General features: G+C 34.5%; 1 protein-coding gene across 1 annotated transcript in view; it reads left to right on the top strand.

Moving 5' to 3' along the window:
- LOC144962865 (tyrosine-protein kinase transmembrane receptor Ror2-like) overlaps positions 1-9,206 on the top strand; it is a 75,918-nt gene extending 66,712 nt beyond the window's left edge. The window contains exons 10-12 of the mRNA XM_078896215.1: positions 1,238-1,480; positions 2,977-3,197; positions 4,064-9,206. Of these exons, the coding sequence (XP_078752341.1) occupies positions 1,238-1,480; positions 2,977-3,197; positions 4,064-5,224 (1,625 nt within the window). The 3' untranslated portion in view covers positions 5,225-9,206. The remainder of the gene's footprint in view (positions 1-1,237; positions 1,481-2,976; positions 3,198-4,063) is intronic.
- Positions 9,207-13,536: the final 4,330 nt, after the last annotated feature.

The raw sequence follows: 13,536 nt of genomic DNA, 5'->3' as shown, positions 1-13,536 counted from the left end.
ATGGGGCGCTTTTTCGGCATTTTTTTTCGACCTTTGGTTGTATCTTGCGTAATAAATGGATTAAAAGATTGAAACTTGAAGAGCAAATTAGGATGGTGTTTTGTAAAATACGGGAAAAGTACTCATCATATTCATATGAAATTTTACAACCAAAAAGAAGAAATGATCATGTATTACCTTGTCAGCGACAAAACCTCCACGCCCGGTAGTTTTAGAAATATTTTACTCTAAAGAGTAAAAATCTATTTTTAACGGTCTTCTGGTAATTGCATGAGTTTTGTCGCTTAACATAATCTAAAATGACCTTTTTTCTAACTGTGTACCAACTTTCAGTCATATTCATCGATGAACAGCCTCGTAATTAATTTTTTAAAACAGCATATACGAAACGGCTTCGTCCCATATTTTGACGCGAATTCGGGCACTTTGTGAGCGAAAAAGAGGCCCAAAGATTTGTGCGGGATAGTCATTGCTAAGTGATGTCTCATACTGGACAATTAGCAATACTTAAGGTTCTTGATTGATTTTTTTTTTTCTGTTATTCCACCCCCACGCAACCCAACCCAACTCTCTGTAATCTTTTTAATAAACGATGTAAGGGAGGGAACTCGATTGAAAAAGGCAACCGTCCTAGTCTTTCAGGAGTTACATCTCTTTGGACTCTCATTTTCCTACCCGTTAAGTTTTAGAAATAGGTTGATGGCCAAGTGTCGGATTTTACTGCATTGTATTTTTTTGTACTAAAAGAGAGCTTTTGAAAGTTGGAATTGGGAAGCTAGACTGACAACTTAATGTGAATAGATTCGTTTGAAAGATGATTTGTCAACTGTCGATTTAACAAACCTTGAAGACTTAGTTTATTGTCCCCATTGACTATTCTCTATTGGCTTAAGCTCACAGTCTGGTACAGCTCCAATATCAAACCGTATGGTTGAAAATGGAGTGTATGTGAAGTTTGGGGGAGGGGGAAGAGAGAGAGAGAGAGAGAGAGAGAGAGAGAGAGAGAGAGAGAGAGAGAGAGAGAGAGAGAGAGAGAGAGAGAGAGGGGAGGGGAGGGGAGGGGGAATATGGCTGACTATTCCTTACAATTGTTGAGATTATTTAATTGAATTGGAATCAGCTTTAATTTTTTTAAAACATATTTTTAATTCACTTTGTTCTATCTACCAACTGAGTAAACGAAAGATATTTTAGGGTTATAAATAAAAGAGCGTCTTACATCTAAATCAAATGACAGATGGCTGCTATGTGGATCATGGAAGATGGTACAATGGCTCCATTAATGTGACAATCTCGGGTCGTGTGTGCCAGGCATGGAGTGCTAATTATCCACAAAGACATGACAGAACGCCACAGATTTTTCCAGAACTGATTGGAGCTGACAACTTCTGTCGCAACCCAGGTGCAGAGGAGGATCAACCCTGGTGCTATACCACAGACATTCACAAGAGATGGGAAAAGTGCAATGTTTTGCCTTGTGGTAAGTCGTCATTCAGAGCCATAATGTCCATGGAACCAGAGTTTTTCTCAGTTTGTAAAATGTTATTCCTGGGTGGGGTTTTTGACTTCTCATTGTTGCTGGGGGGGGGGGGGGGGTGTCACTTGCTGTGTCTTCTACCCCCTTTTATCTGTTTTCCAACTTGCTTTCTGTCTTTTTCTAGAAATGAGATTTCTTAGTTTTGTCCTGGTTGGGAGGGAAGGTGTCAAATTTATAATATTAGTTTTGGGAGCTGATATATTTCTTTTTTCTTGCTAGTCATCTTTCTGATATGAACTGTTATATTTTTGTGTTGAACATATAATTTGTAAACATTTGAGTGTATTCCTTTAATTGGGATGTTGTGTTTATGTTGGGATGAGACTTTTAGATGATCTCAAACTAAGTACACTGTTAGTGTGCTTTTTGGAGTCTACATCTTTTCCCTATTTGAACCATTTCCCCTTGTCTTACTTCGTCTCATGTCCTTTTAATTGTAAATCTAGAATTTTTAAATTATCCAATTTTATTTCTTTTTACTGACGCTGATATGACCCAAATGTGTCACAAGCGCCGTAAAACCCTTAACACCCCCCCCCCCCCCCCCCGCCCCCCAAAAAAATAAAACAATCAAAAAAACAAAACAGTGTTATACAGACAGCAGCTATCGTTTACTATTCTTTGAATAGGATGCTAGTCCATCGCAAAGTAGTTTCAGCCAGATCAAATAGATCCAACTACCCAATCATTGCTGGTTTGCAGAGGGAGGCAGCGAAGGGGGGGGGGGGGGGGGTAAAAACAGTCTTCACTACCCCTGTGATAAGACCTGTCAATCTTGTCAGTGAGGCAAGTGCTCCTCTCCCACTCAACTGTTGGAATCCCATTTTTAGCAAGGACTTGAACTAAATGCTGTCATGTCTCTATAATTTAAAGGCTTACTTGTGCTCATAATTGATCATTGCTCTCTCTCTCTCTCTCTCTCTCTCTCTCTCTCTCTCTCTCTCTCTCTCTCTCTCTTCTCTCTCTCTCTCTCTCTCTCTCTGTGTAATTTAAAACAGTTACACATTCTAAATGTGATGACTTGCAACTGAAACAAGCTGTTTTTCCACTTCTTCTTTTACGAGAACACTAGAACATGTATAGCGTAATATCCATTAAATGCGCTCAGAGTGCTTTACAAGGGTTCTCTATCGAACAGCAACACTTAACTTGTAGGGCAAGACTGTTTGGCGATATTACAATTTTTTCCCCAACAGAGACAGCCAGGTGCTCATTTTACACTCAGACACGGTGAGAGATGTGAGTAAGGAGCCTTTTCCATGGACTTAACTATGCGTCACTCAGAGCAGGACTCGAACCCTGGACCTTCTGGTCTGAAGATGATTGTTATATACCATAAGACCATATAGCCACATGATTAGAATTTGATTATTTTGATTTACTGATTATTGTTGATTTTCAAAGCGTTGGATGATATTTTATTCATAATTTCCTTTCAGGAATGACTGCCAAGATCAATACTAATGATATAATTGAAGAAGAGGAAGAGATTAACATTTTCATCTTGGTCATATCTGCCATTTGTGTTGTCTGTGTTATCCTCATTCTTGTACCCTTGATTGTCTACCGGAGATGCACACGCCCTATGTATAATGCCACCCCTCAAGACGACATGGAGATTGACATCAGTAACGTGCCTGTCAATTCTGCTTACCATCAGGTGCCCAAAGAATAGTGTCACTCACTTTTTGTCTTGTTTCTTACTTATTCCTATCTCTCCTAGTGGAAGGTAGGATCTGTGAACACATCTTCTCCAGGCTGTCCTGTCAGTTGCAGCAGTAAAAGCATTCCTTCAGGGATGTAAATCACATTTTGCCTCTCTCCTTCTCAGCTATCCTCTTCCATGTTTCTCTTAGTCTTCATCTCTTTATCGTGCTATTTGATCTTAAGAACTTAAGAATCTGCAGCCCAGAAGCTATGAAATGGCTGCGGCACTGATGTGAACCGAAATGATTATGATGCTATTTGATTTAGTTAATTTTGTCAAGTACTGCTGTTAAAAACAATCTGCTATCACTTTTCTGTTTCTTGTCCTTCCTTAGTCATTTAGAGCTCACATTTTTGCTTTAAGCTCACTCTTTTAATCCTCCACTTCATGTATCATAATTATTTAAACCAAGCTTGTTCTGACCCTTTTTATTAATGTTACATTGGCTATTTGAAGTAATTTATTTTCAAAGCCCGATCTTGAAAACTTTTTTGAACTATGAACTGTAGGTGAATTAAGATAAGACTGGTTTAGCTGACTTTGGTCATCTCAAATTTTTTTCATAAGCTAGAAGAGATCATCATTTATCGACAGTCATGAAACTGGTCTAAATTGTATCTCTGCCACCAAAGCCTTGTAATAGACATGATTGTAAGATTATTCTTCATAACAACATGTAACATAGGGTCTATGTTAAGTTAAGATTATAATATGGCTGTTCGCTTTTTACAGATTAAAAAAAAATGACTCCTTTTATATTGTTTTAAAGGTAAAATTTTCATAATAGTCATTTTAAAAATCTTAATTTTTTTCCACAGATGAAGTCAAATCGTCTGGACCCAAAGCTAGAAACTCTAGAATTTCCAAGAAATGACATTGAGTATATACGAGACTTGGGCCAAGGAGCATTTGGTAGAGTGTTTAAGGCTCGTCTGATATGTAGTAATGGTAATTCTCATATCACGGGTGGAAAACTTAGCATGAGTGGTAGCAAGTATAGTTTGAATTGGGATGGTAAACACTCCAAACATCCATCAAAATCTATCACAACCAGCAGTTCATCCAACCTGTCGCCTTTGCCCAAAGACTGCAATTCTAGCTTGCTACAACCTAAATTCACACCATCTTCACACGGTCTAAGTGAGGAATTGAATGACAGTGATACTAGGAGTGGTCAACTTATAGCTGTGAAAATGTTGAAAGAAGATGCCTCTGATGTCGTTCAAGCTGACTTTGAGCGAGAGGCCTCACTCATGGTCAATTTTGATCATCCAAACATAGTTCGTCTTTTAGGAATTTGTACAGTTGGTAAACCCATGTGTCTATTATTTGAGTATATGAGTAAAGGAGATTTGAATGAGTTTCTTAGACAATGTAGTTCAGACCAGTGCCTTATTCCCAGCAGTGATGATTCTATTCAAAAAGAAGCCAAAAGAACAAAATTAGATACTACTGATCAGCTAGGCATAGCTCGTCAGATAGCTTCAGGTATGACCTATTTATCAGACAGTGGTTATGTTCACCGCGATTTGGCAACGCGGAATTGCTTGGTCAGTTGTGGTCTTATTGTAAAAATAGCAGACTTTGGACTGGCAAGAAGTGTACATAGTATGAACTATTATCGTGGAAGTGATAAAGATGCAATTCCAATTCGATGGATGCCTCCTGAAGCTATTCTGTATAATAAATTTTCATCACAATCAGATGTCTGGTCTTTTGGTGTTCTCTTGTGGGAGATTTTTTCATATGCACTTCAGCCATATTACGGATTGACTCATGAGGAAGTGATAAATTATTTATGTGACAACAAAATTCTTCAGTGCCCGGACAACACGCCATCACCAATTTATGAGGTGATGAAATCATGTTGGAAACGGAAACCAAAGGAAAGACCAAATTTTTCATTCTTACATAGAACTTTGACTGCGATGTGTGATGACAGATCCAATAGTGAAACAGATCAAGGGTTGAATGTTTGATGAAGATTAAATGTTATGGATCGGGTGCTTGTATTGGGAATGCATGTGATATAATTGGGCTCAAATTTTATTTTTGATCTGCTATGGATAAAACAGGACTTATGTTTAAATTTAGAAGATCATAAATTATGAAAGATTAATGCATTTTAGACATAAATTTCTCAGTTTCATTTTACCATTTTTAAAATGATCACAAAGGTGCCTTTATATACTTCAATAGAGATGATTTATTTTTGTAAATAGTATTATAATATCTAGGTTTTACAAATTGAAAGGCTGCAGTTGTAAACATCCTTGTAATAAAGTTTGAACCTGTTTCATTTAAAGGTATGATTTATTATCACTGGATAATGTCTGTCTGCCTGTCTGCCCCTTAAATGGCCCTTGAATGCCCCTTGCGGGCTTGGCAGATCATCTCTTGCTTTCTCTCCTCTTTTCCAATTTCTACCCAGTTACATTGTTTCCTGTCTTTGTCCTAGAATGGAGCAAATTACCTAACCTCTTGCTTGGGTTCTTTGTCGAGAGGGGAACAGTCAAATGTATGTTTTGATTTTTTGGCATTGCCTTATTTATGACTTTTTTCCTTCATTTTTGAGATATTATATCTCAATGTTAGTTCATTGATATAATGTAGTATTTTGATTATATTCCGTTTACTGGGATCCTTTGCTTATTTCTGTCTAGAACTCTTGGGCTAGACACAAGAACAGAGGGCTCTTGTGAACATTTGCTTCCTGTCAGAGTTCAATTCCCTTGTCTTACTCTTTCTAGGACACTTTACTTGTGTGCAAATCTATCCTCTGGATATATCATCTTTTTACTTTCCCAGCATCTTATCTTTTACTGACACTAATATGACCAAAGATCAAGCATAAAAAGTCTGCAATGTCCAATCTATGTTTAATTTCTATCTTTAGCTTTAACACTGTGCTTGATATTAATTATAACCTTCTCCTTTTAAAATTATGATCTTTAATTTAGCAAAAAGACAAATAACAGTTGTTTTTTATTTTGAAAACGAGCTTTTATTTGGCGCAGTATCCGTACTTGTGCCCAAAGCGCTTTACAAGAGGTCTCAAGCCAACAACAACACTTCACGTGTAGGACGGGACATGACATGAGTAAAGAGCCTTTTTACAAGAATTCAACTCTATCATGTCCACAATGGGGCTTGAACCTTATCAGTAACACCAAAAAGTGGCAATTACACCAATGCCTGACACATGGATGATATATTCTTTTCTTCAATTGTGTCTTTTTGATAACAAAAAGTCCTGGATATTTTTCTAAATGTTTTTGCTGAATCAAAAGAGCCCTTTTAATTAAAAGTTTTAATGTATTGCTAAAATTAGTGTTTTTACTTTAAGTTTATAAATTATAAACTGACAATTTGCATGTTTCAAAGTTGGTGCCTTGAATGTTGAAAAATCTTTTATTTTCCACCAATGCAAATATGAAAATTAGTATTGAAAACCTTTTAGGTGACTAATCAGTTGCACAAAAACATTTTCCCATGTGATTTGTTCTTCATTTTCAGCCGTTGTTGCAGACTTTCTTGAATCTCATTTTCAGGACAAGCAGCGATTGATTGCTTTAGAAAATATATGATAGGCTATAAATTCTTCTTAGCTGAACCTGTGCCGTATACGATTTTTAATGGCAGCGATGTTGAAAAGAACATTTTACTTAAGTTGTTTTTGAAATATTTTATACGTAATATAAAAGCTTTACTTTTATCTGAAATATTTGTTTTTAAACATTCAATGTTTGTTGAAATGTAAGAAATAGAATTCACTTAAAATGTAGTCCTTCAGAGCCATAAAGTTCATGAAGCAAGACTATATCATAGTTTCTGCATCATTAGACAGGAACAATTGCTTGCGATCTTTAGGATAGATAGATCACAAAAACTTTCCTCCAGATCTAACCCAATCACTGTTGTGTAGACAGGGGAAACTGTGCAAAATGCCTTTCCTATGGGCAAATTTGGTCGGGTGAGATGCATGTCAGCTGGCTCGGTACCTTGGGCCAAATTCAGGCCATGATGTGAGTACAAAACAGACACATTACAACATAGGGTCACTCACGAATGCACTTACATGTGTGGCAAGTTCATTAATTTTTTTATAAGACAATAAAATGTAAATGTTCAAAATCATTGTTAATTGTGAAACTTGTTCATTAGACTTTTAATACATGTCAAGATTATCAATGCTTATTTCCAGACTAAGGAAATAAGTATTGACATTATTTATTCCAAATGACAATTGTAAATTTATTGAATTTCTTTTTTTTTTCATGAATATTGTATGTCTCTTGCTAATGTCTGAAATTGAAATATGCATCATCTTCACATAAAAATTGGTTGATGGGACCAAATTACCACATCTGTTCTCTCCGTCCACTATGGTTTGATAATATATACGGTAATTATACCACTTCATTGCATATTAAGATGTATTAATGTGCTTTAGATTTATTATTATCTTTGCAATTACCTGTGAATAGTTCATCATATATTTTAATTTACCTCACATGTCACATGTAACTGCCAAGAATTCTGTTTCATTTTGCGATAAAACTCTTTGGTGCGGAATTTGAAATTTTTTTAAATGAATATTTTAGACTTTCAAAACCGAAACTTTAATCCCAAAATCAATTGTTTAAATCAGAATTTTATTTATTCCCTCATTCAAGTCAGGTGGTACTTAAAAAAAAAATGTTTAGGCAACCTCAGTCATGTGCAGTATCTGTTCCGTTTAATGCTACTTACTAGGTATATTAAAAAGGAATTGTTAGGTTTGCATTTATGAATGTTATGGTTTTGTTTGTGGTTATATGTTCATGTCAAAATATTTCATCAATATAATTTTGACTGAGGATAATGACTTGAAAATGACAAACCTTTGACAAGATTCATGATTGAGTGGTGGTCCTCATTTTAGCTGATTTTTAAACAGATTTGTAAGCATAAACATTTCATAGTTGTAAAAAATCATTAATTCTAGAGATGGATGCATCTCTTTTGGATAATATAAATCTTCTAAGGGATATATTTCTTTATTTCATTTGAAAATGACAACAACAAAAAAAGAAAAAACATCCTGAGTTTAACTTGCAATCTATTTATGACAATAGATAACCATTTCAAACCAAAACTGATTAAAAGAGAGGTGAAAATTCGATATTTTTATATTTCCATTTCTTAACATTTCTATTAAAAGGGAATAAGAAGCAAATAAAAAAACAAAAACAAAAACAGAACATTGAAAACTCCACAGCTGTTGCTACAGATCTGAGAACTATTTTTATTATGCATGGAAAGTGATTCAAACAACCAAGCATTGGATGATTGATAGAAATGAATCCATCAAATGAAGTAGTTCATTATTTTTAAAAATCTATCTATCTATATCTAGTCAGCTGATCCTGCGTAGGATGTTGCTTCCCGAACTTTCTTGCGAAACAGATTACGGTTTTCCGCCAGTCTACTTGCTTGAGTTGCTGTCATTCCCAGCCATTCGCATATATCTTGTTCCCAGCTTCTTGTTGGTCTACCTCTTCCTCTCTTGCCGTCTACCCTTGTCTGCAGAATGTGCTTTTCTAATGATTCGTGGCGAGTCGTGTGGCCAAAATAGTTTAGTTTCAATTTCTTTACAGTTTGAAGAAGAATTGGTGATTTTATTCCGATCCTTCTCAGGACTTCTTTGTTTGTTTGTTTAAAAAATAGTTTTTCAAAAACGTTATTCAAAGATGGGTGCTACATTGATTAAGACTTACTTCCCTATTTAGAAATTATTAAGTTTTGTAAAAGAATACAAAGCGATACGGTTTCCACTCTTGTGGTTAAAAAGTTATTCACCCACTGTGGCAATTATCTGAATTATTATCAATAATGGAAAAATAATGAATGAAAAACATATATACTAATAATTATTATTATTTATGAATCAAAATTGTGCGAATAAATGTTCAGTTGACACACTTCTCTTGACTTCCATAAATGTCAGGCTGTCCATGAAGTCAGGGTCCATGGTAGTAAACTCAGCTGGGATGTTAATGACAAATAATTGTAATAAGATTTCCGTCATATCAATGCATGACTTAATGCACTTTGCAAAACTGGGGTTAAGATATAAGAACATGTATCGTCATCAAATTCAGCAAAGGGTAGTTGGTTCTCTTCAAGTGGTATACATCTGTAATATTTATCGATTCCACTTTCCCTTTTAGTTTTAGCACACCACAGAAAATAGATTGTGCGTTCCCTCAATGAATGCAGCCATTATGGACATTGTATTATGACAGTGAATGGACCAAAAAAAAAGAAGTAGCTGAAATTCATATTGAATTCGATCCCTTCTTAATAGCATATGTTTTAGTGATTTAACGTTATCCATTGGTTGACAAATGTGTTTTAAATGAAACACAATCGAAGTCAAGTAAGAATTAATACTTTCGTGACCTGAAATTGAATTTGTAATGAAATTCCATTGATTGACTGAAAACTAGCTTGGTGGGGTTCCTGACCTCCCATAGTGGGCAGGGAGGTGCTGACTGTGTCTTCCATCCCCCTATGTCTGTTTTCCAACATGCTTCTTGTCTTTGTCTTGGAATGAGATTGCTCCTTGGAATATATTTTTACTCTGTTTTAAGTGTGTAGTGTCTTTGTCTAACTTTTTCTTGGGACTGACTTTTGAATTGTCTAAAAACACTTTAGACACATGATTGATTGTTCTTTGATTGTGGCTTTGATATGACAAAAGTGATGTAAGCACCATTGAACGCTGAAAATTGAAAATACCAAATAAAATTGTGATTCGGAACAAATGCTAATACTTATTTTTATGGGACTGTATTATTGTCATGATAGATACGGTAATATTATTTGGATATTGGGTTGACTCCTCAATTGTGATTTAACTGTGTTGTTATTATTATTGTTATTATTATTATTATCATCATTATTACTATTATCATTATTATTATTATTTATTTATTAATTAATTTTTGTTGTTGTTGTTGAGAAATGCTTTAAAATATTTTAATTCATATTTAAAAATTACACTTTCAGGAGATGTGTGGCTTTGATGATAAGGTCTCTTCTCTATAATGCGACATATTTATTTTATGAAGTCTTCATTATTCTTGAATGCTATCATTTTCTTTAGCTCTAAATAATTTGAAGTTGCATTCCACCGAGTTAGTTTCAGTGTTGTCGGCTATAATTTAAAGTGGTGTTAAGTTTGAAAACAATTGTCACATATTCACTCTCGTACATTAGGCTGAAACTGTGCTATGCACTAATTTTTTATTTCAATCTTCAATACTTTTTCCTTTATTTTTGTTTTAAAAAATACATTAAATATCTTCTGATATCAAAATCTTAATTCATATTTTCTATTTGTCATTGTAGTGCTTTTTTTTATTTAATCCAAGTTCTTTCAAACATTAAGTCGTTTTTATCTTGTGAGTTTGACATTGTATTAAAATAAATAAAATACAAAATATCATATAGCCCTATCTTTCATTTAATTTATTATTGTCTAAGAGAGAGACTTGGACTCATCATTGCCATAATAAATATCATGTAATATTCCATATGTGCCATGCGTATTATGAATTACTAGGTCGGGTCATTTGTCCTCCCATAAATGGCAGGTAGGTAGGTTACTTGCTGTGTCTTCTATTCCCTTTACTTTATATCTTTTTTTTCCAACTTGCATCCTGTCATTGTCTTGGAATGAGATTACTTTGTTTTGTTGTGTCCTGACCAGAGTCCTTGACTGGGAGGGAAACAATCAAACGTACAGTTATAGTTTTGCGAGATGATAATATTATTCCTTGTAAATCATCTGCTTCGGTTTTTGTTTGTCTTTTTTTATTTCTTGTTTTGAATATATAATGATTTGTAAACATTTGAGTGTTTTCCTTTTAATGTGATCCTGTGCTTATGTCTGGATGATACTTTTATGTGATCTCAAACTAAGTATACTGATAGTGTAATCTTGGAATCTACATCTGTTCCCCTTTTGTTCTTTTTTTTTCTCGTATGTTTTTAATTGTAAATCTAGAAATTTGGACTATCTCATTTTCTTCTTTTTTACAAGCGTTGAAATGACCTAACTGTGTCGTAAGCGCCATAAAACCCTTAAAAGCATAAAACATAAACATATTATGGATGAGAGATACTGACAAGGACTATCATATTGTAAAGTGTGCACGAGGTTGGCTTGATTGTAAAGTTTGTTGGAGGATAACCAGGAGTGAATACATGCAAGATGGTCACTAAAATGATATTGGATTTTCCACCTCAAGCCAATACCTACCTCTCTGCTACGTTTCATATCAACCATTTTATGATGCATAAATGAAAATACTTTTTTTTTTAAAATCACAATTCTGAAGGTCTTGTTATGAACAGTCTAGTATGTATTTGCCATACATTGGTCGTCGAACTGACAAGGTTTGGCGAGAATTAATTATTAGCTCCAAGTGGAAAACCTCTGTACCAACTAAAAGTGACGAAAACTAAAAGAAAATTAGTGTAATGATAGTTTAAAAAAAAAAAAAAAGAATAAGGAGTTTGCGAATCACAAGGAAAGTAATTAGTATGAGGGTCATAAGAATTATAGGAAGGAATTTAAATTTTTGTTTGATACTCTGTAATTCCATATACAGGCAAGGTGTATGAAGGTCATCAGAAATAAGTATTTTTCAAGATTTTAAGTATGACCAATTTGATCTTGGAGGATGTTATGAAAGGATTCCCGACACAAATTTTGTTTCCGGAATTTAAAAAAAAAAAATGAAATGCAAATTTATTTGGAATTGATATTCTGGTACAACTGCTAATGAATTAAATTAAAATTGAATTGGGAGAATTAAAAGATGAGAGATACATAATCCATTTCATACTCTAAAATAATTCATTGTGATTCGTCAGTGTGATATGGGCAAACATGACGACTAAAATGTATTGTCCTTTACTTATGCAGAAGCAATATTTTCAAAATTTGTAATGCATACTTTCTGAATTGTACAGTGTTATATTATTGCATTACAATACCATCAAAATATATTTTATGTGATTCATTCTATCATTGATATACAAACTATTATTTCTCCAAAAAAAAGAATTTATTTAATGATTTTGATATGTTGTATATTTTTTTTCTGTGAATGATAATAAATATTCATTATTGATCTCTCTGCTACTTGAGATAGATTTTTGTTGTTTTCTATTTGACTACAGTCGACGTGCACTTAAAGCTAAACAATTGAAAGTATTGAAAGCGGGGGAATCTGGATGGGGTCTTTTGACCTCCCATGGTGGGCGGGGAGGTATCTTTGCTGTCTTCTATCATCCCTTTACCTAATTTCCCTTCAACAGAAAGTCTTTCTGTATTGGCTTTGTTTTGCCCTGACCCAGACAGGAGTCCTTGACTGGGAGTGAAAAAGTCAAATGTATTTTATTTTTGGGAGATGATATTTTTTTGCTTTCATCTCTGTTATGTACTGTATTAATATTTTAAACATATGATATTGTTTAAACATTGAAGTGTGATCATTTCAGTAGACCCTTTGCTTTGTGACTGGACGGGGCTTTTAGGGGATCTCAAACATTTGGTAGCGAAGTAGAAATATAATTTCTGTTTTGTTGCTACAACTACGATGGCGAATTAAAAAAAACCAAAACGCTTAGAATCTGAGGAAGAAAAAAAAGTGATGTCACAAACACCCCAATGCTTGTTCTTTGGACCGACCTTCATATTGATAGTTTGCTCTTTGTATCTACCCTTCTAATTCCCTGTTTGATGAACCAGACCCCTTTGTCTTATTTTTTCTTGGGTGCTTTTAAAACTAAATCTAGGGTTTTTAGATTATTTCATTTTGTCGTTGAAATGACCTTAAGGTGTGCCGCAAGGACCGAGAAAGCCATAAGTGGAGGACGGCTTAGTTTTAATCACAAACACCATATTATGATAATTTAGTGCAAATCTTTTAGAAAGGACAATTAATTTAGTCAGAGACCGCTCAAAATATCGACCCAGGTATGAGAGGCTGCTCCTGCTGGTTACACATGTTCCACGTTGCTCTCTGTCTTTGTTATGGATTGAGATTACTAAGTTTTTTTACTGGTTCTGGCTGGGAACCTTAGCCGAGGAGACCGTCAAATGTATACAGTAGTTCCTTTTTTTTGTTCTTGAGAGATGGATGTTCTTTACCTAGTCAACCATCACTCTATTATGAACCATTATAGAATAGTTTTTAGTGTTGAATATATTGAATTTTGTAATCATTTCAGTGTA

The sequence above is a fragment of the Berghia stephanieae genome, chromosome 1 (assembly GCF_034508935.2).
Source record: "Berghia stephanieae isolate SIO BIC M18660-M18661 chromosome 1, UCSD_Bste_1.3, whole genome shotgun sequence".
NCBI classification, from domain to species: domain Eukaryota; kingdom Metazoa; phylum Mollusca; class Gastropoda; order Nudibranchia; family Aeolidiidae; genus Berghia; species Berghia stephanieae.
This window is presented reverse-complemented; position numbering and strand designations above follow the sequence as displayed.